Source organism: Rutilus rutilus (genome assembly GCF_951802725.1).
Source record: "Rutilus rutilus genome assembly, chromosome: 19".
Taxonomy (NCBI): Eukaryota; Metazoa; Chordata; class Actinopteri; order Cypriniformes; family Leuciscidae; genus Rutilus; species Rutilus rutilus.
In genome coordinates, this window is record NC_140232.1 from 17,880,331 (window position 1) to 17,908,277 (window position 27,947).

At 43.6% G+C, this 27,947-nt stretch overlaps 1 protein-coding gene across 1 annotated transcript; it reads right to left on the minus strand.

The window, feature by feature from the left end:
• On the minus strand, nt 1–5,619 carry LOC311278969 (beta-1,4-galactosyltransferase galt-1-like). The gene is made up of 3 exons (XM_084390163.1): nt 5,341–5,619; nt 5,157–5,244; nt 1–1,522 (listed from the first exon to the last, which is right to left on the minus strand). Exon 3 carries the CDS (start codon nt 1,520–1,522, stop codon nt 185–187), a length of 1,338 nt encoding a protein of 445 aa, XP_084246289.1. The 5' UTR covers nt 5,157–5,244; nt 5,341–5,619; the 3' UTR covers nt 1–184.
• Nucleotides 5,620–27,947: the final 22,328 nt, after the last annotated feature.

A 27,947-nucleotide genomic window follows, 5' to 3' on the forward strand; every position in this document is an offset into this window, starting at 1 on the left:
TGATGTTGACTTATGTATTTGCACATGTTTTGTCTTAAAGCATATTAAAAACACCACATAGACATATAAACAACATTAAAAGCTTGATTTTCACCACAGGGGTACTTTAAGTAAAACATTTCAATAGGCCTACAGTTAGGCCTATTAACACAGTTTAGGCCTTATTTACATTAATACACACATTTCAACTGGAAATCATCAGAAGGCCAGACAGCTTCAACGTCTGGTCAACGTTCGGTATCAGTTCTTGCTCAAAGTCCCAGACTCTTTTGTCTACAAACAGTTGGTCTTTGGTAAGATGGCCCTGCAGTGGGACTCTCACATGAACAATCCTACATACATCAAATGGTACATGGTAAAAACCTCCAATTTCTTTCAAAGTGGAATGCACTGAGGTTTGCTGCACCTTCCTTGGGTTGACAATCATCTTTGTGGGATTGTAAATGTTCTTTCGATCAGGTTCTCTGTAAATGTGCTCCATGATATTGACACCAGGAATATTATCCCATTCTGCTCGTTTGAACTTCCCACTGTCCTCAAACTGTGTTTTGGGGAATATGTGATTCTCTATGTGGAACACCCCAACATTGGGATGAGCAGGCTGAAGATCCTCCATAAGAGATGGTAAATTGGTGTGTTTGTACGGCATGATGATCTCATCAATATCGTTCAGGAGAACGTACCTGGACTGATACATGTGCCTGTTAATGCACTCGTTGAGTGTTACTAACTGACCATAATAATGGACATCGCCCTTGTGCGTCTTGATGTTCCAGCCTGAGGACGGGTTCAGAAACTTGTCGATAGGCCATGAAACAATCTCCAATATCCCCTCTGTTTCATAATGTTTTAAGAGCTTTTCCAGGTCTGGTCCACATGTTGTTTTATAAATGACCACATGCTGTACACCCAGAAGCTTGTACATCTCCATAGTTTGAGCAAACTGCAGTACATTGTTGTAGTCACCAAAAAGGTTGGAGATGCAAATCGTGAAGTTAAACTTGAAAGTCTCTCTTGCCACCTTATTTCGAATTGGCAGATACTCCATCTTGGGGTCAACTGAATCTTTCTCGTCAGTTGTTATGAGGACGTGTGTTGCATTTTGCATGTGTTTACCTTTACAAATCACATCTGAGGCACCATACGGAAAGCTAAAATGGTCTGTGTGTATCTGGACATCTGCCTGAACAGTTCTGCAGTCATGTTCAGTGCTGCAGTAAACACAGTAAAGTGGCTGAAGACTGTTTCTGTTGATTATGCTGATGACTCGAATGACCCCGTCCAGTCTGTGGTCGATAAACGCAGACACCATGAAATGCTTTGAGCCACTGATGGGCGTTATCGAATTTGAAGCTTCCAGGATTTTGAATTTGTTATTTGTTGGAGGAGCTCTTATTTTTGGAGGAGTGTAATTTATAGGACTGTAATTTATAGGACTGTTCTTGTACACCAAAACCAGCATGCCAAAAACAATGACAATAAATGATAGTGAAAGAAGTGCCTTAAATCTGTATTGTTCCATCTGTAGAAAAAAAAGCAAAGAAATTTGTCAATAACAATGCAACATTCTCAGATTGTAAAAAACAAACAAAAAATCATGAGGATTCTCCCACATCACGCACCTGCTGCGCTTCTGTGAACCAAGAAAAACAGAACTTAAGTAGGCCTATATAAAATAAATAGGACTACATGGAATAATTATATTACACTGAAATAATTAACAGATTAACAAAATAAACTAAAATCTATGCGACAAGTAGTATAGGCTGCGCACCTTTTTGTAACACTAACGCATTGTAGGGTAGTTTTCTTTAGGCTAAAGAGGCTAGACTACTTTATTAAATCCAACTGATTGTGCAGACGCCTCGTGCGCACACACAACATATCATATAGTATTGTAGTGTTGCTAACTTGACATTTCAGCCATTCATCATCAAACTAAAATCCAGTCAACTAAAAATAAAAATTACTTTGCTCAATTTTAAATATGGTCCGCTGTAAAATCATCATGCCCAGCGCCCAACCAAACACATTTTTGTTTTATTTACCGGTATTTAATATACTTAATATAATTGTTTGGAATTACGAGGTTAATGGGTGTTTTTTGGATAAGATCAATTTCTCTTTCATGAGATTACTTCCTCTTCTTGGCCGGGTTCCGTTTCTCCATCCCTGCATCCCAATGTGCATACTATCCACCCTATCTGCCCTGAATAGTTTTGAAAATTACTAATGTCACATACTATTTAAGATGGATAGTATGTGTAGCCCTCAGTGTTTATTGACAGTTTAAAAGATACAGATAAATATTTTTTCAATTTCCTGATAATACTGTAAGGATATATTTTTAAAAGAGTGTTATGTTTGTTAAATTTGGCTTCACCAATAGAGGGCACCCTCAGCATTATGCTAGGCCGTTGACGCTAGTAGAGTGAAAGAGCGCTCAGTCAGTACTAGGGATGGGCAATACCACTTATTTTGTTTTCGATGCGATACCGATATTTTCAAGGCCATTATCGCCGATACCGATACTGTACCTCTAAACTGAACTTTTAAATTAGAAAATTTCTTAAATTATTGAATTACTAAGATTAAAATAGGTAATGACACCCACTTAACATTATATTTGAAGGGCATTTTAACATTCAATATGCCTTAATTGGAACTTTAAGAATATATTTTTATTTACACATGGTTACAATGTTTACTTGTAGTGGTAACCATGGAAATCTACAAAATATTATTGGCCTAGTTGGACTATGATCACTGTAATGTTCATTTCCATAAGGGACTGCCACTGAACGGCTGTTGCACCCTTAAAATGCAACCTTTTTATTCTGACAGTGTATGATTTCTTTTAAAATTAGTTACAGAATAGAACTATGAACTTTTAACATTCAAAAAATTATTTATGTGCACAAACTATGTAGGCTACAATTTCAATTTGTTTATTGTGAAATAGCTCAAACATATGATGTTTTTCTGTCTTCTGTTAAGCATTGTTCTGTGCGTTTCTCAAAAGCATCAATGGTTTCTTATGATACTTTTGGGAAACACAGCCCTGTTTGAATCATAGACTGTAAAAAAATATGGACATAGTGTCCGTGACGTCACCCGTAGGTTTCTGAAGACCGTTTTTGAAGCCTAAAGTGGGCGTGGCCGACCGTCGCCATCTTGGCAGCGCGTCACTCCCGAATTTATTTATTTTTACAGTCAGACAATGAACTGAGGTAACGTGACGGCTAACAGACAGCAGACAAACAGCTAATGATGACTAATGACCACAGCAGCGGGAATCCACCCGTCACTCTAAAGTGGACACCCTTTAAGGCTTGATATAATTTAAATGGATGAGTTAAAAAAAAAAAAATTATATTTTTATTTTTATATTTTTATTTTATATATATAGGTAAGCTGACAATAATTAGTCCTCTAGTAAGACACAACAGTATTATACTGTATGTTCATAGAACTGTAGTTTGTGCCACAGAGATTGAGATGTCGAACTTTATGGTGTTTAAAGTCCCCGTGAACCGGAAGTTGCAAACGACTTTTCTCCAGTGCTGTGACGTATTTCCCAGTGAAAAGGAATATTGAACAGAGGGCAGGGTTTTACTCTAGTGCTCCTCCTCTCCATCTCTCGCTCATTACAGACTAACGATTTGAGGGGAGTGGTTAAGCGTTTCTCAACCCAAGCCGTCAAGCATACGTCATCAGGGAAGGTCCTCCAATGCAGAGGGGAGGGGCATTTTCAGATTTTGATTAAAGATTACGAAGCCAAAACATTTTTTTCCGTGTTTTAACTTGCACGGATTAATTGTTCACCACAAGACTAGTAATATGCGCTAACAAAGTAAATAGGGTCCATTTTGATTTCAGTTGGACTTTAAGAGTGTTTGCACCTAAAATGGTGGACGATAGAAAAGATCGTAAATTTCAGTATGACTGAAAATGTAAGTTTTGAAAAATACCACGGTTGAGACGAAAATATGAGATGAGAAGTGATAAGTGATAAACTATATCGATGTTTAAGAACCTGAATTAGCCATGTGTGGTGTTAAAAACATCAAAGCTAAAAAGCACACATGTGAACATGCCCATGATCACCCTGCTCACGTGGTTAATGCCATCCAACGTCTGTGCACAGGCCTTTAATCACCCCGCTCACGTGTTAAAGGGGTGGTATAATGCCCTTTTCACAACAGGAAAAATAAATCTCTGATGTCCCTACAGTGTGTATGTGAAGGTTTAGCTCAAAATACCCCACAGGGCCACAGATATTTTTTATATAGCATGTTAAAGTTGTCACTTTTTGAGGGTGAGCAAAAACATACCATTTTTGGGTCTGTCCCTTTAAATGCAAATGAGCTGCTGCTCCCAGCATAGGGGGTGGAGCTTGTGTGCTTTTACCTCACACAGACATTGTAATGGTTCACGATTAATACCGTTCCCAATTATTCTAAAACCATCCTCACAGTTTATAGAAATAATCTCGCGGTAACTAAAGAGCCTATCCTTTAGTCGTGACCTTAAGGAGTTAGACGATCAGTCTATACGCTGATTTCACGCAGCCGTTATTTTGAAATCGAAAGCGAGGCTCCGGTGGGAAGAAAACCGGAAGTGTCGCCTTTAATCATGAGAGTCTTGAATGCGATGGCGTATTGTTGTGTTTAATGATGTTGTGTCAATTCTAAAACTGTACATACATTTCTTTAATACTTTAGACTATATACAGTGAAATTCATTTATAAATAAAATAAATTTTTTTATATAATTCAGAAAGTAAAAAAAGAAGCAGGAATGAACTATATACATATCCTATATTGGATATTAACATCCAAAAGTGTAAATCGCGGCAGCAGCTTCAGGTTGGTAGTCCAAAGGCATTGTTGTTTATCTTTACTTCCGGGGTTTTTCCCACCGGAGCCTCACTTTCGATTTCAAAATGGCGGCTGCGTGAAATCAGCGTATACAGGTTAATATTCTACTATAAAAATAATAGATATATCACAAGTATTATAAGTCTGTCTTTTGAGGTACTCCTTAAACCTTTTTTGCAATATAACATCACTCTGTTACATGCTGCCTCTTTGGCTAGGCTATATGATCAAATCAACACACATGGTAATAATACTTTCAACAGAAAGAATGCTCACCCCACGCGTGTGTCTCCTTCACAAAAGATTTCCTGTCCCAGGCAGAAGAAGACGGTACTCAAAAAATCCAAGGTCCAGACAGATGATTCTAAAAAATGTTTAACAAACTTTATTAAATAATCAAATGATAAGGATACTTGTTACAGATTATAGATGAGTACTAACTAACAGATGTAAAAAATACCTAAAGATAGCTTGCTTCTTGCGGCTGGTAAAGCTGGCGTACCAGGTTGTTGGTTGCAAGGAAGAGCACTAAAATAAATCTTCCTTTGTTTGCATCTTATATAGTCTTGAGTTCCTTTGAACTCAGGTTCTGCCTTTAAAAATAGTTTTCTAAACACCATGCAGCATAGCTCTAAAAAGCTATTCTAATGGCATAACATTTAGCAGTCACTGATACTGATCTTCCGCACAAGCTCGAGCATTTCAGCTTCCGTCATCTCATGCAGGGCTGGTGGTTTCCTGTTCTGCTGCGTTGCCCCAGCAACGACGTTAGCAAAGGAAATGTCATCATCACACACTCTGTGTACAGCGTTCTTCACAACATGCACTGAAAATTTCTAAAACTTTTAGCCTTTTATGTTCAAATCAGAGTTAGAAAGATGGAGAGACTCAAGAAGAAGTGACAACATGTAGACAACATTTCTGAATGGTAAGTTATGTATAGCTTATGTGTAGTTATCTTCTAGTCACTGATTATTCTGCCTTGATAATCTATAAATCGTGTTCTGGGGGCAGGATTTATATACATTTTAGGGTTGGTGATGTCACTAACCCGGGAGGAATGTCCTGTAGTCCCTACCAGCCGTTTGTTGTAGTCCTTAAAAAGCAATTTCTTTCAAATCAAATATCTCCTTTTGCTTTGAACTTTGAGTTTTGTAACTTTGAAGATGTTGTTTATGCTCAAACAGCAACATTACACACTAACTAAAGTTAGAAAAGTGAAATCATAATCAACCAGCCCTTAATTAAGGATGTAGCACTGTCTGATCATTTCTGTATTTTCTTTGATATATTGATCTCTCCTGCCATTGAAGCTAGATCTGTGTCTATCAAGAAGAGATGCTTAAATGAGAACACTAGTGTGCTTATGAAGGCTATTTCTTTAACACCAAGCATATCTGCTGACTCTGTTGATTTTCTCCTTGATTATTTTAACTCAAAAGTTAAAAGTGTAATTGATGATATTGCTCCTGTGAAAGTCAGGAAGAAGAGTGGCAGACAAAAAGCACCTTGGAGAAACTCAACAGCAGTGCAAAATATGAAAAGATGATGCAGAAAAGCAGAGCACATGTGGCGGAAGACAAAACTTGTAGTCCATTATAACATCTACAAAGACAGCCTTCCTGCTTTCAACATGGAACTAGGCAAAGCTAGACAGACTTTCTTCTCGAATATTATAAACAGCAACTTAACACACACACTCTTTTTGCTACTGTAGAGAGACTGACAAACTCCCCAAGTCACATTCCCAATGAATTGCTCTCAGACAGCAAGTGCAGTGAGTTTGCTTCCTCCTTCTCTGAGAAAATCAGAAAGGTGATCAGCACATCCTTGAGTTGCGCTGGGGTCAGACAGATCAGACCACAACCTGAGAAAGTAGTCACTATGTCTGATTTCGAAGAAATTGATGGCAAAATTTTGGAAGAAACCGTACAGCACCTACTTCTGAATCGATTTCAAGTAACTGAATCGTTTCGGATCGTATATCGTTCTAAATGAACCAAAATCGTCCTTGAATCGTATCGACAACCACGAATCGCGATACGAATCGAATCGTTGTTAAAACGAATCGTTACACCCCTAGTTTTCTTCCATCTTGCTAATAACATTTCTTTAGTCATTCGGCAGTTTTGCAGCTTGAACCACTGCAGGAAATCCACCCTTACATGAGAAAGCGGTGTTCTCTATAAAATAATCACTTCAGAAATAGTGGAAATTGCATTTATTAGGATTAATGGGATATTATAAAAAATAGCCTAATCCAAACTATAGCCTAGCCTACATATTTTAAAATTGTATCATATATTTCTGCCACAATAACGGCCCATTAGAAATGTTTACATGCTCTCTTCTTTCTCCTTTTTGTTCGCTGAGGTGAAGCTGTGATGTACATCGTACGTACAGTGCTCGGCAGTGTTCTTCAAAAAACAGTATCAAAATGCGGGTGGTGGGAGAAAAACACTGACATTCTGGATTCGGACGGCAATAAAATCACAGACTAACCCCTTTAAATGTTTAAATTACCGTACGACCCCATGAGAAACAATTAGCGTCTGAATAGGGCTAAACTGACAGTATGCTTTCACTGGCCTTTGAAAGGGCTCCGCGGACAGCGCCGTCTTTCATTTAGCACAACTAGCCTATTTGCTGTATTGCTGCCATAGTTTGAGCAATCATTCACAATCATTCCCTTTAAATAGACTCCTAAGCCTTTACTGCCTAATGGTTTGCCCAGCTGATGTACCTTCGGTTAATTAAAAAGCTAACAACAACCAGTGTAATTACAATTTTATTCTGTGCATAAAAACACTTGAATTTGCCTAATTGAACACTGTGGGCCCTATCTTGCACCCAGCGCAATTGACTTTGTACACCGACTCATGTATCATTCCTATTTTGCACCCGCGCACAGCGGACTTTTCCCTCCACAGACGCACGTCGGTTAAGGCGAGACACGGCAGGCAAAAACATAGATTTTTCATGCAGTGGTCAGTTTTGAGATTTTGGGCTAGTTTACTCCTTCAATATGTGTTCTTTCAAGCTACTATAAAGAAAACGTTGAAAATATACATTAAGATGTTTATTTTATTACATTTTGTTTACTTGCGGCAGTAAGTTTCTCCCGAATTTACCAAGAAGTTAGCATTCCAACGCGACATGCCGAGTTCCGTCTGTTTACTGAAGTCTGTCATGACCGGTATAGTTGTAAAGATCTGAGTCTCCTGCACAACGCTATGTAACCCAAATATGGGCATTTCCTTTCTATCAGTAACCAATCTTGAATGTCCAAAGGGGGATTTAAAGCAAATGACGAAATCTCATTTAGAGCTATTTAAATCTTTAACTGCCTTTTTCTCAAAATGAGTTTTTTGTCATTCTCCAGTACATACATCTCAGCCTATGTAGCACCTGTGTACACCAAACTTTCCAGTTATACACTTAGCAGTATTATGAAGATATTTTCAGAGGGATTTGTTAGTAAATCATTCCTGGCCTGATTTATGTGACATTTTTATTAAAAAAAATGGCAAAAATCGATTTTTTTAAGGCTATGGACAGTATATTTTGATTTCCTAGGTAATAAAAGCATATATCCTGAAATCCCTCTGAGTTTTTATTTTCATCTAAAGAAATTTGCACCTGGCTTTATCATATGTTCAGATCTATCTACCGAAAATATATGCAAAATCGTGCATTTTTAATGAGATAATGCCTAATTTGCATAATTAAACATACAAATTTCTAAAACTTGTAATACATTTTTTTATATACTCGTGTAAGTAATCAACTGAGGAAGTTTCATGGTGATATCTATTATTTTAAAATTTGACCCTATTCACCTGTAGTGTCTCGCCTTAACGTAGAGATGTAAAGAGTTTTTTTTTTTTTTTTTTTTGCAGTGGTGGTCACCTGTTAACAGTGATAAGGCAAAGCTAAGAGTGGTCCAGACCAACCTTCCGAACATATGACTTACAGAAGGTATACTTAACTAAGAATGTTTCGGAAAACGCGTATTAATGATAAGGTACAGCTTAAGGTATAACTTAAGAACGACGTATCGTTAAGAAGATTTCGGGAAACGCAGCCCAAATACCTGGTTACGTTCCAGTGCAGGAAATTACAGATGTGGCAACTGCAATCACTGTGACAATATGGTTAAGACTAATATGTTTAAAGATGTAACCTCAGGCCTCAAATTTAAAATAAGATCATTTATTAATTGCAATACCTCATTTGTAGTATATAGGTGTCCATGTAGAGTGTCAATGTGGTTGCTTCTATATAGGGATGACTAAGGAAATTAAAGATCAGATTATCAGAACATAAAAATGCCATTCGAGTCTGCAACCCTCTATACCCTATGGCCCTACATTATAGAGATAAAAACCATGGTAGCCCAAGTACATTGAAGATAATCGGCATAGAACGTCCCTAAGTCAATAAGAGGAGGAGATAGGGTTAACAGGCTTTTACAGAGAGAGTCCTTGTGGATTTATACACTGAAAGCAACTACATTTCCAGGCTTAAACTGAGAATTAGATTTTGTGCCTTTTTTGTAATAAGGTTTTGAATAAAAAAATATTAACGTTACTTTGAATTAGGCACATTATTAATTTGTGATTATTAATTTTTATAGTTTTTCTTTCAATTAATATGGGCTATTTATCAGGCAGGTGCCTATGCACTGTCAGAGTCTTCTGGGTTAAAATGGAATTACAGGTTGTTGTTGCACGGTCTCAGATATTGTTCAAACCTTGTCTATATCAAGAATGTGTCCCAATACCAAGGCCTGTAAAATATTTTTGTTCAAATCCTATGTCTTCATATTTTCAGCCCTGGAAATCATAATATTTGGACATTAATATAATGAAAAGTATTATTCAGCATTATCTACTTAGACAGTGATACATTTTGAAAAATAAAACTTGTGATTTGCTTTAAAATATCTGATCCTTCTGCTATTACGAAACATAATTTTGGCCGTTTATAGCATTATCTCTTTTAATGTGATAAAAACACTAAATAATAATTTTGACTATGTATTGGTATGTAATTTACGGTGGTATAAAGTGCTGGAAAAAGCTTTAAAATGGACCTTGAAAGTGCTTGAAAAGTGCTTGAATTTGACCTTGGAAAAGGTGTACAAACCCTGTGATTATTATATGACTAATTAATTGCTGCTCAAAATGAACTTGAGATTGTGTTTGTTACACCCTGACGAAGGCTTGTAAGCCGCAACGCGTAGGTGTGTACTTGTCACCAGTTTTTAAATGATAGGGGTGCCTTGGAATATTTTTTTTTGAGCTGAACTATTCTTTACATCCAAAGAGCACCGAGATAAGCAATTCACACCCTGTGCAGCACTTTTTTAGCATTCTTTGCTTTGATGCTGTAAATATTATATGTAGTTGTAGCCTATAATCTTGAAAATACATTGTTCAGCATGTATTTTCACATTAAAAACTGCTATTTACAAGCCTAATCTAGTTAGGTTCTGTGTGTTTGAGCGTATTACGTATTAACGCGTAAATGATGTGTTAACGCGTGAATTGTGTGTTAAGACGTAATTACGACAGTTTCACACGTTTTGGCCCTTTTGGCCTTCCATAGCTTTGCACAGACCGATCGGCGGCTGACTTGAAGCGGTGCATGCTGGTTAGAAATTTTGTCCGACTTGACACAGCGCCGACGCCACGTGACTGTGACATGTATGTCATCAAAGTAGCATGAGAGCGATTCGAGAGTAGCCAGAGAACTCAGCAAGCACAGCTTCTCAAGAGCGGCTGCACAAGCTCTAATGAAGACAACTGTTTCACGATTGGCCCAATTCACTGCATGACAATGATCACATGTGTTTCGTGTTTATTCTCACACCTTTAGTTCCACTAAAGCTCACAAATAAATTTTTTTATAATAATAAACACTCTTTTCATGTAGTCGCGATGTTATATTGTCATGTTTATCAAAATAAAACTGATTAAAAAACGTAGACTCCACTTCATTGATAGCTATAGGCTTATGTTAAACTTTATTCTTGATCAAACAGACGCTGTATGAAGCAGTAGCCTGCATAAAGTATTGAATGAAAATGTCTCTGAAACATCTGTGTATTTGGCAAATGTTGCATTTATTTCACTTCAGTTGAGGTAAAGTATGCAAACACAGCGCGAGCGTCACTATGGGAAGCAGAAAGTGTCCGACTTCACGTCTCCGTTTGCAGCTCCTCACCACCTGCACATGGCAACTTTCACCGGTCTGTTGCATCCAGCCGCAGCCGATGTCGAACACACCTTATCTCCTCTCGTAGTGGATCTGACACATGCGAGATCAAAGGCGGATATCGCGGGATGCACCGTGTTGATGATAAACTGGAAGTAATTTAAGTTCTGTTGCTTTTATATAAAAATAAAAATACATATATACATATATATATATATATATATATATATATATATATATATATATATATATATATATATCTGTATTAAAGAAAAAATGATTGATAAACGCATACAGTATTTGGAATGGAATTACTTTGGGTGTACTTTGGTATTTTGGTACTTACTAAGTACTTTGGGTGTCTTGTTCGTTATATTTATTTTCATATAAAAGCAACAAAACTTAAATTACATCCAGTTTATTAGCAACACCGTGCATGAGCGTGAATCCCGCGATATCCATGGTGTCAGATCAACTGTGAGAAGAGAGAACTGTCCGGCTTGCCTGCGCTTTTTTCACTCCTCCCCTCACTGCAGCCGCCTACTCTCGACTACATTCTGTAACAGTAGGCTTGTTTGAGAAGCGCCTTGCCTCGCCTGAAATGTAGTCGAGAGTAGGGGGCTGCAGTGATGTGAGGAGTGAAAAAAGTGCAGGCAAGACGTTATGAGTTCTGCTGGTGAAGATGGCAGTGGGTGCAGACGATCTTTTCTAAGTGGAGTTAATTTTCCCGGGTTTTCCCTTCTAAAATTATTTCTTATTATGAACTGACGCCAAAAATGACTCCTCCCCTCACTGCAGCCGCCTACTCTCGACTACATTTCAGGCATGGCAAGGCGCATCTCAAAGCCTACAAAAATTATATTACATGAACTTTGAGTCGAATTTTTTAACTCCTTAACTTTTACGCCGTGTTATTCATCAAGAAGTGTTTTGACTGAACCGTGCAGAGTTGGCCTAGTCATGGCTTAGTCAAAGGGGAAAAGTGCGCACAAAGTGAAGTACATTCCTACTCAAACGAATTGTTTTGCTCGACAAATGCTCGTCGAAGACCTGCGGGAGAAAGTGGACTGCATATACAACGAAGTGGGCAGCTTTCGCATTGAAATGGACGTTCTCAAGCAGAAACATGAGGCTAATGAACAGAAAAGAAGAGAGGCTGTCCGATGCGGAGCATTATGGAAGGAGGTGGAATTTACGACTCTACGGGCTATCGGAGAACAGCAAAGAGGACGTCAAGGAGGTGTGTCGTGCGGTCGTTCCAACATTCAACATGAGCACAGTTGATGTGGTTCATCGACTGGGCAGGTTCAACAGTGAGAACCAGCGAGCCAGGCCTGTGATCATTCGATTCATTTCACGATCTGAGAAAGATATTCTCTGGAGGGCAGCCAAAACCAGCGAGTACTTGAAGACTAACAAGTTGCAATTCAAGGAAGATTTGACGCCGCTGATAGAGTAGCGAGACAGAGGCTGTGGCCAGAGGTGGAGTGTGCCAGGAAAGCTGGAAAGACGGCGTACTTTATTGGAGCGAAGGCGTATGTGGATGGGATCCAGATTCAACCAAAAGATGAAAAGATGGAGATCTGATGAATTTACTGTTTTAGCCGTTGGTCTTGTGAATAATCATAGGTTCTCTCAACACTGCAATAGCTGTCGCTATGGGAACACCTTCGGTGTGACGAATGTCTGAAGCCCTTATACCATCACGCCATTTTATTGGCCAGTGGTGCTTAGCACCGCCCCGAGAATACGTCACGTAAGCTTCATATCAGCGTGCTAAGCCCATTTCATCAGGGCTGCGTTCAGCCCCGACAAAAAGTTGAAAAACGTTTTTTTAAACAGAAACAGTGGTGCTTTGAACACCCTGTTCTGATGACGCAAGAGTTGCAACTATGACAGCTGAGAAGTCCATTCTTTGTGTTCTTTTTGAAGAATTTTAGTATCCTGATGAAATCGTTATAAATACGTATTTTATACTGCAAAATACGCTCAATGTTACAGTCACTGCCCTTGCCGACCGTCCAGAATAAAATAAAACATCCCAATCCAGTGAAGGGATGTGTGGAAACTGTGGTTCCTAATTATTGTGATCCAACATTTGCCTCGCATTTCAGGATGAAAAGACAAACATTTCAGGTGAAGGATAATCCACTTCTTACCTCCGAGACTGTGTTATGATCTATGACCTTATTATTTTTAATGTGAGTAGTAGGCTCATCATTATTGCTAATCATTGTTGATATGCTATATTTTTACTATAAAACTCTTACGACAAACATGTCTTCTACTATCTTCAATTGTTGCATAGTTGCAGTTGTAATGCACAGTTGTAAACGACTTTACTTGGACCCATTGTGCGAGCTGTCTCTTTAAAGGGGTGGTTGATTATGGTTTCACTTTTCTAACTTTAGTTAGTGTAATGTTGCTGTTTGAGCATAAATAAAATCTGCGCTCCAAGTTCAAAGCAAAGGAAGTTATTTGCTTTTAAAGAAATCGTTTTTTTAAGAACTACAACAAACGGCTGGTAGGGACTAGTTGCCTCCCGGGTTAGTCACATTACTAACCCTAAAATTTACATAAACCCTGCCCCCGGGAACATGCAGTCCATGTTGAGAATGAGAAGAGGAAGAGTGTAATATGTAATACAAATGCAATAGTATGTCACTCTGTAGGCATCCTACAACAGTTCCCACACGAGTGATTTTATAGATTACCATGACAGAATATGCTAATTGAAGATAGTTAACTCCACATCAGCAACATAAATTCATCAACTAACCATTCAGAAACGTCCTGTTGCATTCTACATTTTGTCACTTCTTCTTGAGTCTCTCCATCATTGTCCGACTCCAGAAAGGCACAAAAGGCAGAACAGTTTCTGACATTTTAGTGTTTGTCTGCATGAGGTAATCAAAGCTGCTAACACACTCAAGCTCTTGAAGCTCCTCCCACTGTGCAGGGAGAAGCAGCTCATTTGCATTTAAAGGAACACAAACAAAATGAGCGTTTTTACTGACTCTCAAAAAGGGACAATTTTAACATGCTGTAAAAAGTCATCTGTGGGGTATTTTGAGCTTAAACTTCACATACACACTCTGGGGACAACAGACTTATTTTACATATTGTAAAAAGGGGAATTATACCACCCCTTTAATACCGCGTGATTTATGTTGCTGCTGATTGGGCTGACATTTTTGACACCCCCACCAAACAAGAAAAAATATATCTCAAGCCCCGTTGCACGTTTCCAGGAAACATGTTTCTCAACCCGGAAACCGTAGCAAAACGTTGTGCACCGGTTTGAGCTTGAACGTGCTCCACATTTCTACAATGAAGGAAGCAATATAACACAATATTTATAATTTAATTCATTTAGTCTTTATTCATTAAAATGCATAATATCAGTGTCATATCATAGGTATACATGCAGTTATAATAGTCATTACAATTCATGTCTTATCATAACTAGTAAAACCTGAAAGCCAAAGAAAGAAAGCATCAGTATTTTTTACTTTTCTTTAGACAATATACAATATCATATTAAAGGGGTCCTATAATGCCCTTTTCACAAGATGTAAAGTAAGTCTCTGATGTCCCCGGAGTGTGTATGTGAAGTTTTAGCTCAAAATAGGCCACAGATATTTTTTATAGCATGTTAAAATTGTCACTTTTTGTGGCTTTGTACGGAGCCGTCTGCTCTCTAATCGCTATCGCGGTACTTTTGATGTCATGCCCCGATCGGTCTGCAGCACCGCTTGAAGTCGGACAAAAGTTTCATGAATCGAGAGAATTTCAGCGCTCGTTTCTGTTAGATTGACAAAAGAGGCCCAATGTACCTGGTTCCTTGTGAATTCAACTCTCTTATCCCTCAGACTAATAAACAACAAAAAAGAGTTTATAACAAATCCATGTTTATATTTTTTATGTTTCTTCTAGATTTGACCATATTTCCCCCCGATTATGTATGTAGGCCTATATGTTCTGCAAATAAACTAGATGTACCGCATCGCGGTACAAAATATGACCGCCGCTCAGGCCTGCACTGGCTTTCCACAAAAATAAATGCCGTGGAGTAATTTGGCTGTATTGCGTGTTTATGTATATACCTAAAAAAAGTAATAGTATGTGCATGTCTGTCTGTGTGTGTGTGTGTGTGTGTGTATGTGTGTGTGTTTGTGTATGTGTGTGTCTGTGTGTGTGTGTGTGTGTGTGTGTGTGTGTGTCTGTGCGTGTATGTATGTGTGCGTACATGTGTGCGCGTGTGTGTTTGTGTGTGTGTGTCTGTGCATGTGGATTTGTATGTGTGTGTATGGGTGTGTGTCTGTGCGTGTGGATGTCAGTGTGTGTGCATGCTTGCGTTTGTTTGTATTCCTGCATGTGTGTGTGTGACAGTATCATCCTAAACCAGCAACCCTTCGCTCAACAGCACCATCTACAGGCCGATGAGTGTACAGTCACTAAATGTGCACATAAATAAATTAATTTTATACCCCCCCATGGATGAAATTCTACAAAACTTAGCAGAGGATACCCCCAGAGGATCTCAAGTTAATCATACACATGAAATATGGTGCAGTTCTGAACATCTCCACTGAAGATAGGGGCGATTAAAGCAGAATAGAATGGAGGCCCCCGGGGACCAAACGAAATTTTTCCGTAGAAGTCTAGTAGACCAACATACCATAAAAATGTCTTCATCCTCGGTGCCACGGTTCAGGTAGTTATTTAGGAAAAACTGCATTTTTTTGGTTTTGGGGGGGCCCAGCGCGGGGGGGGGAGTGGCCCCCGGGGACCAAACGAAATTTTTCCGTAGAAGTCTAGTGGGGCTACATGCCCACCAAATTTCATGTTCCCCGGTGCTTCGTGTCCCTGGTATCGTTGACGAAAAATTTACGGGGGCCCCAGCGCGGGGGGGGGGAGTGGCCCCCGGGGACCAAGCGAAATTTTTCCGTAAAAGTCTAGTAGACCAACATACCACAAAAATTTCTTCATCCTCGGTGCCACGGTTCAGGTAGTTATTTAGGAAAAACTGCATTTTTTTGGGTTTGGGGGGGCCCAGCGCGGGGGGGGAGTGGCCCCCGGGGACCAAACGAAATTTTTCCTTAGAAGTCTAGTGGGGCTACATGCCCACCAAATTTCATGTTCCCCGGTGTTTCGGTGTCCCTGGTATCGTTGACGAAAAATTTAAGGGGGCCCCAGCGCGGGGGGGGAAGTGGCCCCCGGGGACCAAACGAAATTTTTCCGTAAAAGTCTAGTAGACCAACATACCATACAAATTTCTTCATCCTCGGTGCCACGGTTCAGGTAGTTATTTAGGAAAAACTGCATTTTTTGGGGTTTGGGGGGGCCCAGCGCGGGGGGGGAGTGGCCCCCGGGGACCAAACGAAATTTTTCCTTAGAAGTCTAGTGGGGCTACATGCCCACCAAATTTCATGTTCCCCGGTGTTTCGGTGTCCCTGGTATCGTTGACGAAAAATTTAAGGGGGCCCCAGCGCAGGGGGGGAAGTGGCCCCCGGGGACCAAACGAAATTTTTCCGTAAAAGTCTAGTAGACCAACATACCATAAAAATTTCTTCATCCTCGGTGCCACGGTTCAGGTAGTTATTTAGGAAAAACTGCATTTTTTGGGGTTTGGGGGGGCCCAGCGCGGGGGGGGGAGTGGCCCCCGGGGACCAAACGAAATTTTTCCTTAGAAGTCTAGTGGGGCTACATGCCCACCAAATTTCATGTTCCCCGGTGTTTCGGTGTCCCTGGTAGAGTTCTCAACGGGCCTGAAAATAACAACCCGACCCGACCCGGCCCGTGGCTTTTAAAGCCCGGACCCGATGTAACCCGACACATCAACATGAATTATCTGCCCGAACCCGGCCCGCAGCCCGACGCCGCGTCGGATTTTTTTTTTCTCATACACGTATTATCATGACCAGCAGACGGAAATTCAAATCAACCTTTAATGTTCACGCCTTTTAACAATACAAACAACTGAAACAATAAACTTTAAATATATAAATAGGCTGTAGTAGCGACGGTGAATTCACCTGAGGCAAGTTTACTTTTCACCAACTCCATCTCTTCTTCTCCAGGCTAAAGGCATGCACGCAGCGGCGTCAGGTCTGCCCCCGCCCCTCTCCGTGATGTGCTTGCACGCAGCAGCCAGACTTTCTTTACGGTGAACAGCAGCGATGATTAATAAATGTTTTTTTTTTTTCACTGACTGGAAAAGATTAAGCCCGAGGTCCGACCCGACCCGAGTCATTTGATTATATTTTCGACCCGAACCCGGCCCGAACCCGCGGGTCCCGTCGGGTTTGTCGGGCCGACCCGACCCGTTGAGAACTCTAGTCCCTGGTATCGTTGACGAAAAATTCAGTAAGGTGACGAAAAAAAAAAAAAAAAAAAACTTTGACAATCCCTATATGACCGCTTTCGCTAGCTACGCTAGCGGCGGTCATAATTAATAAAAGCTTGGGATTTCACTTCTTTTTTTTCTATGGGTCATTAAACCGTATTTTCATGTTCAAACACAACTGAATGAACCACTCTTATGATATGAAAGTATGTAATGTATGTCATGGTCTTGCTTTATAGTATCAACAATAAACAAGTACAACAACAAAATCTCACGTAAAACATTCGAAAAACATACCTGTGGCAACATTTTTGCAAAATACGTTGCGTTGTGCACGTTTTGCACAGTTTCAAAGTGAAATGACCAGTGAGTGGCGCTAAAAGCATGTTTTGTTTTTTTCCGGAACAGATGAACGTGAATATGGCAACGTTTTATTACGTCTGCGTTTGTATGCATCACTGCAGTTCTGCATTGAAAAAACTTTGTTTAGTTTAGCTTAGTTTTAGTTTACAAATCATACACTATGGTAAAAAGTGTTTTGAGGTCATAATATAATTGTACAAAACACCCATATTCAAGTGTTGATAAAAAAGGAATGCATGAAGCTAGAATAAGACCGGGTTTTTCTCTTTTTTTTCTTTTTCATATTGCATGAACATGAAGCATGAATATGGCTGTTTCATTTTTAAAAAAAGCTACATTTTCAGCAAAAAGCTGAGAAAATCACGTTTTTGTCAAAGATTACATGGATGGGATTCAGAACAAGGATCGAAACAACATGGAGTAGTTCCCTTTCGAACGGTCAGTCGTATTGCGTAGCTATACGCTAAGGGGAAAACTCCTTTTTCTCCGAATACTGAATCCTTTTATAAAATAACGCAGTGCTACTGCACAGCCAACACAGTGCAGAGACTTACTCGCACACTATTGGCTGGTCAGTGGTAACTGCACGAACCTATGGCACAGCGGCGTAACTGCGCAAACCAATCGGTGCAAAGCCCGCCGAGCTGAGCGCAGAGCCCGCCTGAATGGGCGGGGCATCTGCCTATAAAAGACGCTCATTTCTGCCATGGATTCAGATTTATATCCTTCAGCTGCAATCTTCAGACTACAAGCCTTCGCCTTCTTCGCTGAGATAACAGCTGTCGCGCTGTTTTCCCTGCGCTCTCCGGCGAATTATCAGGTGGTATTTTTCTAAAAGAGCAGCGACCATGCTTCAAATGTTGCGCCACGGCTGTGGCAAATGCAGAGCCCCTCTGCAAGATGAGGACACACACAGCGAGTGTTTCGCCTGCCTGGGGAAGGCCCACGCGGACACCGCTCTCACTGAGTCGAGCTGCTCTCTCTGCAAGACTAGGCCGCTCTCGGATCGGGTTCTTTTCAGAGCGCGACTCCGCCCCTCACGCTTTCCCGTTTCTTTTTCCTAGCAAGCCTCGTAGGAAAAAACGGCGGAGTCAGAGGGCTGAGTATACGGACACTAGTGAGCTCACGCTGGCTCAGACCCCGCGCGCCTCACAAGTCTCGTTTGGCGGATCCGAGGAGAATCCACACAATGACTCACTGTCATTGGCGGCTTCAGACACGGAGGATTGGACGGGCTCAGTGGAAGACCCCGCCCCCTTGCCGTCTAAGCAACGCAGCGGCTCCAGCGCTGGAATTTCAACATAAATGAAATACTAAAACTAAACGAAACTAACAACAGTTACTGAAAAACTAACTGAAACAAAATAACAATTAGCAAAAATGAATAATCGTTTTCGTAATTAATAAGCTCTCATCCTGTGCCGGAAAATCACTTTTTTCCATTCCACTGCGCTACTTTATTTTTCAATGACCGTTGCGCTCGAGTCTCGTCTTGCATCACGGGCATGACACGATATTCTAAAAACGTGGCACTCAAGTTAAAATAAGTTAAACTTTTAAAAGAATGTGTATCGAGACCTTTTCTCGATTCCTCTGCGCCTTTTCCCCATTCCTCTGCCCGCGTATTTTTTCCGTTTTTCAAAGCAAAACCGCTTTCTGTGTGAACCAGCACTAAGAAGCAGAAATGGACAAATAAGTATTTCCATCATGTCTAGACCTTGTGCAAATATAGCTGTACCTTAATTCCAGGTAATATAACCATCTCATGTGAAACTAAACAAAATACCACACATATTAGACAAGATAGCCTACCACACTGAGCAGAAAACGGAAAAAAACAAATAGCATGTCTATAGCCCAGAAACAGATGTACATTTGTCAGAGTAGACGTAAACTAAATGTCTGGTCTGAATAGAACATTTGAATATGAGTATAACTATGAGTTTGATTTTAAACGATGCAATAGACAAAAAGCATAAATGGATCAATCCAAGAATATTGTTTGAAAGGATTAATCATAGAAATAACCTTAACCATAGAAACACTACAGCTCTGCAGCTTCGAGTTGCCAGAAACACAAGCAGACTCAGCAGCAAACCAAGCCAGTGCCTGCAGCTACTCAGCCCTGCTCAGCACCTGAGCAGCAGCAGCGCCCCAGTCAGGGACCCAGTCCTAGGATTATGCTGGACCCTGAACCAAAGAAGCAGTCCTGATCCACAAAACAGGAAGAGGGAAGGGCTAAGTCTCGCCGAGGCCAGACCACCCTTCAAAAAACCCAGAGTGTTCCTCCAAACGCCCTGTTCAGTTCTGGCCAATGGAGCAAATGTTGCGATTGCAAGCACTGTTATAGCGAACAAAATAAAAAACAAAAATACTCTGCAAAAGAGCAGTTTTCCTCTTCCACATCACACGAGGGTTCGGTTCCCTGCTCAAATGCAGCGCGGCGCCACTCGAAATTATCCAACCCATAGCAGACCAGCCCGAGGCTTGGAAGGCCATCCCTGTTGTGTCACGTTGAGTTGTGAACAAGGTAGAACAAGGCTACTCGCTCCAATTCGCTCGCAATCCCACCCCGCTTCACGGGCATAGTCGACACTTTAGTGAGGAGCAATGTGTCTCACGTCCTCCGCGCGAAGTAATGAGCTTACTGGAAAAAAGAGCAATAGACGCAGTGCCTCTAGCCCACAGCGAGTCAGGCTTCTACAGTCGCTACTTCCTTGTTCCCAAAAAGGGTGGTGGCCTCAGGCTCATCCTAGACCTCAGACATCTGAACAGAGCCCTTATCAAACGGCCTTTCAAGATGTTAACTCTGAAACAAATCCTTGCGCAGGTTCACCCGATGGATTGGTTCCTCTCAGTGGATCTGAAAAATGCCTACTTTCATATCCAGATAACCTCCCATCACAGACCATTCTTGAGGTTCGTGTTCGAGGAGATGGCCTACCAGTATACAGTCCCACCGTTCGGACTGTCTCTGGCCCCACACACTTTTACAAAGTGCATGGATGCAGCACTTTCCCCATTGAGACTAAAGGGAATGTGCATCTTGAATTACCTCGACGACTGGCTCGTTCTGGCCCAGTCGGAGAGGGAACTGAACTCTCACAGATCTGTGCCCCTCAGCTATTTAGAATGTCTGGGACTCCGAATAAACACAGCCAAGAGCTCTCTACTTCCCAGTCAGAGGATCTCCTTCCTGGGTGCAGCCACGAGCGAATTCTGGGTATTCAGCATCTTGCGAGCTCGTTCAGAGTGGGATCCAAGAGCCCCCTCAAAACCTTCCAAAGAAAACTAGGCCTCATGGCCTCTCCATCATCAGTACTTCCGCAGGGTATGCTCCAAATGCGCCCCCTGCAGTACTGAGGGCCCTCAAAGGGCCTCCATTCGAACCGCTACAACCAGTTGAATTAAAACCGCTCTCGCTCAAGACTGCACTACTGCTAGCCTTAGCATCAGTCAAGCAAGTGGGGGACCTTCAGGCGCTCTCTGTCAGTGCTTCCTGTCTGGAGTTTGGTCTGGACGACTCTAAAGTCATCCTCAAACCAAGACATGGCTACATGCCCAAGGTGCTTTCAACCCCATTTAAAGTAATCACGCTCTCTGCTCTTCACATATTGGAAGACGAGCAGCAGTTACACCTGCTCTGCCCGGTCCAGGCTCTGAGAACATATGGGGAGCGTTCTGCCCAGTACAGACAGTCGGAGCAGCCAAAGGGCTTCCGATCACGAAGCAAAGATTATCCCGATGTCTGGTGGATGCTATCGCTCTAGCATACGCTTCTATGGGCCTGCAATGCCCCATAGGCGTCAGGGCTCACTCCACTAGTGGCATGGCCTCTTCGTGGACATGGTCTAGCGGGGTATCTATTGATGATATGTATGGTGGCCAGCTGGTCCTCGTCGTCTACCTTCACCAGGTTCTATAACTTGGATGCCCCTGCACTGCAGGCACATGTCCTTTCTGTATGATTGGAGCTGGCCTCTGTATGAGCCAGGCCCATCATCATTAGGGCCTTTGCCCATTCAACACGTCATGTCAAATTAGCCCTTGCCTTGGACCCTTTTTTAAGCTTCCCAACTTGGGTAATAGAACATATTGTTGCGCTCATCATAGCACGGCGTGATTGGATTGGTTCCCCATAGCGTATAGCTACGCAATACGACTGACCATTTGAAAGGGAACGACTCGGTTACTAACGTAACCTCGGTTCCCAGAGATAAGGGAACGAGTATTGTGTAGACCGCCGTGTTGTTCTGCTCCTGTCTGCCCCTGGCTGCTGCTGAGTTGGCTTGCGTCTGTAAGCTTCGTATATCTTTCTGTTTCGAATCATTATTTACTATCATTCCTTGTTTATACTGCTAAATATAGCTTACTCAACATCACACATTAACCTGACATCGCTAGCTTCAATCTAAATCATTATTGATAGCACAACACGCTAGTAATTTGCTAGCCTGTAAGCGTGCCATCCGTGCGCTCTATTTATTTTAATGTATTATCTGTATATTTATTTTCGCGGGCCAAAACACCGCTCTTCTGTCCCGATTACCATAACAAACAGGTTCTCACCACTCAGTGAAACACCCACTGTGAATCCTGTTGAATGTGCCCTAGTTATTGGAAATAGAGACACCAGCCACCATACACTCTAAAAACTCCTGGGTTAAAAAGGGACCAACTAATTTATGGGTTATTTCAACTCAGAAAATTGGGTTATGCTTTTTGACCCAAATTATGGGTTAAATACCTGACCCAAATGTTGGGTTTAAAAAACCCAACATCTGGGTAGAAATAACCCAAAAATTAGTTGATCCTTTTTTAACCCAGGAGTTGGGTCAAAAATAACCTAACTTGGGTCACCATCCCAGTATGCCTTATTTCAGAAAATAAAACTTTGTTCTCTTACGAGAGGTTCTCTCGTACTGCGTAAAGTCTCGGGGGAAAGTCTCTTTCCGTGAGATATTGAAGCCAAAAATTATCCTTTAATTTTTATATAATGCAAAACGCGTTGCAGCAGCATACAGACATAGGCGAGGCACCTTTGCGCGCCTATTGGCTGCTCTGCGGCAACTGCAGCAGCCTATCGAGAGAGGCCCTGTTGACGCTGACCAATGGGGGTGCTTCGCGCCCATTTGCATAGCGTCCCGCCGAAATAGGCGTGGCCTAGGGCTATAAATATAGCGTCGAGAGGCTGGTTCACTGATTTTCATCTCTTCAAGCGGAGCTCACGCATCGCTGGATCCTGAGAGAAGCCGCGCCGTCTGAAGAAGCCTTTTCAGCGGGACGAGTCTGCATCGAAGCCGCTGGCCGAGCCGCCTTCTGCCGACATTCCTGCTGCGCCATCCGGTGCACTATATCCTTTACTGCAGTGTGTTTTCGCCCCGCGAATCACACACCTTTTCTCTCTAAAAGAGCTGAGCGTCTTTTTCAAGATGTCTCGCACTCTCTGTGGCTCGTGCAGAGCCCCTCTCAGCGACGGGGACCGCCATGTTATCTGCGTTTCCTGCCTGGGAGAAGATCATGCAGCTCTCACGCTCTCCGACGGCGGATGCCCTCATTGCGAGCTGATGTCAATGGCGACTCTGCGGACTCGCATGGCACGCTTTCACGAGTCTGCACCCCTGCCCGCCGCGCTGCCGCGCCGCAACAAGCGCCGCGCTCAGCGAGGCCCTGAACCTCCTCCCACTGAGACAAGCTCGCCGGTTCGCCCGCCAGCTTCACCGCCCGCTTCACTCGAGTCTATCACCCCCGGACAACGGCCGCCGTCTGCCGCCGCTTCCGTCGCGGATGAGTCTGATGATGTGGAAATAGCGGAGGAGGACAGCTGCTCTATCCTAGCGTCAGGCAGTGAGGATTATCCGAGCTCTGTTGATCTCGCACCCCCTGCTCGCTCTGCACCCTTTTCAGCCCGTGTAAAAACTTCTGTTTCTGCTGCATTCTCCGTTGTTGATGATGCTAAAAACAGAGGATACCAGTCCCTTCCGGTTGTAGAGGAAGCTGTTGCGGATCATCTTTGCCCGCCCTCCGCTGGACGGCGCGCTAAGGCTGCACTTCCTTCTAAAGCCTGCCGCACCACCTCACGTTCCTCGACGCTCCCATCTCATCTGCTGGGCTCTTTGGATCGTCCGTCAAGGATTTTGCGGACAGATTCGCTGAGGTACAGAAGACATCGCAGGCCATGAAACATTTCCTGCCTAAGCGCGCTAGCTCCGCGACAGGTCGCTCTAAACAGCCGTCTGCTCGAAGCTCACAGCCGCAGCCACCGCCCGCCGCCGCCGCCGCCAGCCGCCGCCGCCTCACAGAGGAAGCAGGCCCGAAGCTCGAGACCGTGCTCTCGCTCTGCTGCCCGCCGCCCTCAACGTGGTTCCCGGCCAAAGATTGACATCAAGCCCGAGGCCTCGAAGTCGTCCTAGCCCTTCTAGGAAAACGACGGTGTTCAAGTCCCGCTGCGGCCAGACTTCCACCAAAACTACCAGCTCGCTCAGTTCCAGAAAATGTGACTGTTCCAGCTTATTTAGCAGTAAACAAGTCGGTAACACGGCCCGCTTGCCTGCTTACAAACGCCGTTGTCACGGCGACCCAGATATATCCCTCAAAGAGTGTAATTTCTGGTATTCCGGCCACGGCCGATGGTGTTACGAGTATAGAAAAAATGCCCACTATAACGTGCTCATTCCTACACACAAACACAGCTCTTCACACAGAGCTCGCGCTCATAAAATCGACTCAGGTCGATTGTGCGTTAAATGTAGTGGATGTGCCCACAGCCCAATGCCCACATACACTGCACACTGCATGCCTCCCGGTTTCTGTAAAAACGAAACCAAAACACACACGGTCACAGACCCAGGTTGTGTTCAGTGCTTCCCATGCGCCCTCATGCACTCACAGACATGTCAAACCCCGAAGGGTCTCGCCCACTCGCCTCCTCTCAGCTACCCGCTGTAACAGAGTTGAGCGCGGGCAGGCTGCCCGCTGTCATCAGCGTGCCCCCCGCCTCGTCTGCCGCAAACACGGCATCTATGTTTCAGCACATAGAAGCTCTTCAGCCGCCACACTGTCACGGCCAGAGCACAGACTTCATTCAACCCCTAGCTATTCATGCGACTGCATGGGCACAGCTTCCCGAGGTGTCAGAATGGGTGCTGAACATTATAAAAAGAGGCTATTCGCTACAGTTTGCTCGACGCCCTCGCCGCTGCGAGGCGCGAGTCGAAACTACGGTGAAAACGGAAGTAGCTCATCTACTTCGAGCCGAAATAGCGAAACTACTGAGCAAAGGGGCCATATAATCTCTAGCTCAGAGCGAAGGGGGCCTGTACAGCAGATATTTCCTGGTGCCAAAGAAAGACGGGGGTCTCAGACCCATCTTAGATCTAAGACGGCTGAACAAAGCGCTTTCAAAGCGCCCGTTCAGAATGATCACGACCAGACAAATCCTCTCGCAAGTTCGCCAGGGGGACTGGTTTGCGTCGATAGATCTGAAAGACGCGTATTTCCAGATACAAATAGCGTCTCGTCACAGGCGATTTTTGAGATTCGCCTTCGAGGGCCAGGCATATCAGTATACAGTCCTACCGTTCGGCCTGTCTTTAGCACCCCGTACGTTCACGAAGTGCATGGACGCGGCCCTCGCTCCCCTGAAAATTCAGGGAATGCGAGTTTTGAACTACTTGGACGATTGGCTAGTTCTGGCTCAGTCTCGTACAGAGCTTATAGAACACATGACCATTTTGCTCGAGCACCTCGAGAAATTAGGTCTCACAGTCAATTGGGCGAAGAGCTCTCTGTCTCCCAGTCAGGAAATATCCTTTCTGGGCACAGATCTGAACTCGCTGTCAATGACAGCTCAGTTATCGCCACAACGCACACTGGCCGTTCAGCGCATGACGGAAAGCTTCCGCCGCGGCGCTATGGTCCCGCTCAAACAGTTTCAAAGGATGCTGGGTCTCATGGCTGCAGCATCACCAGTACTTCAGCTGGGGCTCCTTCGGATGCGCCCACTTCAGTTCTGGCTGCAAGCGCGTGTGCCGCGGCGAGCGTGGACTTCCGGTCTTTTTCGCCTCAAGGTCGATCAGAAATGCATTTCAGCTCTGAAACCTTGGACGGTGACCGACTGGTACCGGTCAGGAGTAAGCCTGGGGACTTCCTCGAGTGTGAAGGTGGTGTCCACGGACGCCTCCACCTCGGGATGGGGAGCGCTGCTCGAGGGCAGACCATTCTTTGGCCTATGGTCAGAACGAGAAAAGCTCCTACACATCAACTGCTTGGAAATGATGGCAGTCGACAATGCGCTCAGGCGCTTCTATCCCCAGATAGCAGGACACCACGTTCTAGTCCGTTCGGACAACATGGCGGTGGTGGCCTTTATAAATCACCAGGGAGGCCTCAGATCCCGAATCCTTCACAGGCTGACGGAACACCTCCTGGTTTGGGCCCAGCACAATTTGCGCTCACTGAGAGCAGTTCATGTGCCCGGCCACTTGAATTTGGGACCAGACAGACTGTCCAGGAACAACGTTCCGGCAGGAGAATGGTCCCTACACCCACAGACAGTCCAATTGCTGTGGAAGAAGTTCGGCAAAGCGGAAGTAGACCTGTTTGCGTCTCAAGAAAACGCTCACTGCCCGATATACTTCTCCAAGAGCAGGAACGCGCTGGCCCACGTATGGCCCCGCTGCCCGCTCTATGCCTTTCCCCCCATTACGCTCATACCTCAGGTAATAGAGCAGATCAGGGAAAGTGGATGCTCGGTGCTACTAGTAGCTCCGTTCTGGAAAAACCAGGTCTGGTTCCCAGTTCTGATGCAACTAGCGAGCTCTGCCCCATGGCCGATACCTCTGAGGAGAGACCTCCTCACCCAGGCCAAGGGCTCGATTTGGCATCCTCGCCCGGAGCTTTGGGCCCTACATGTATGGGCCATCAATGGGTACCCGCTCACCTCCCTTCGGGAGTACTAAACACGATCACGCAGGCTAGAGCTCCCTCTACGAGACGGCTCTACTCCTCAAAATGGTCTGTGTTTTCTAGCTGGTGCACAGCCCGTGGCGTGTCACCCCAGGACTGTGGGGTGACGAACGTTCTTTCCTTCCTACAAGAGCTTCTGGAAAAGGGCAGAACCCCTTCCACGCTCAAGGTCTATGTGGCGGCTATAGCAGCGTTTGTTAAACCAACGCTAAGCCAGTCACTCGGGAAGAACGATCTGGTCATTCGCTTCCTAAGAGGAGCAAAGAGGTTAAACCCTCCCAGACCCCCTTCAGTTCACATATGGGACCTTTCCACGGTCTTGGAGGCCATGAAAGGTGCCCCATTTGAGCCAATCCAATCTGTGGATATCAAACACTTGTCCTTCAAGACAGCGTTTCTTTTGGCTCTCGCTTCAGTTAAGCGTGTGGGGGACTTACAAGCGCTTTCAGTAAGTGCGACATGTATGGAGTTTGGGCCAAATGACTCCATTGTCAGGCTCAAACCGAGACACGGGTATGTTCCTAAATCCCTCAACACACCGTTCAGGTCCCAGGTCATTTCCCTGTCGGCCTTACCGGTCCCTGAGGAAGAGAAGGACGCCGCTTTGCTCTGCCCTGTCAGGGCATTAAGAGCTTATGTGTCTCGCTCGTCTGCCTTCAGACAGACAGAGCAGCTATTCGTTTCGTTCTACGGACGCTCTAAGGGGCTAGCTGTAACGAAACAGACCCTATCCAGATGGATAGTGGATGCCATAGCGCTGGCATACATCTCTAAGGGCCTACAGTGCCCATTAGGTGTCAGAGCGCATTTGGGATTTCTCTACATGATATCTGTATGGCGGCAGGCTGGGCCTCTCCGTCTACATTTATCAGGTTTTATAACCTGGAAGTTCCCGCTTTGCAAGCTAAGCTGTTGTCGGTCTAATAAGCCAGTACTATCTGCCCCGAGGTCGGCTCAGATGCTGGAAACTGTTCGAGCAATGCTCACGGATCGATCATACAGCCCTGAGGGCAACTGTAAGACCCATATTTTTCATCAGATCAGGCCAATAACTTGCCCTGACTGCGTGGAACACTATTATTATAATGCTCCCTGGTGGGATGCTGCCTATTCAGGAATGATGCTTTAGTCTCTCTTCCTGGACTCTCTGTGAGTCCCTGATGATCATG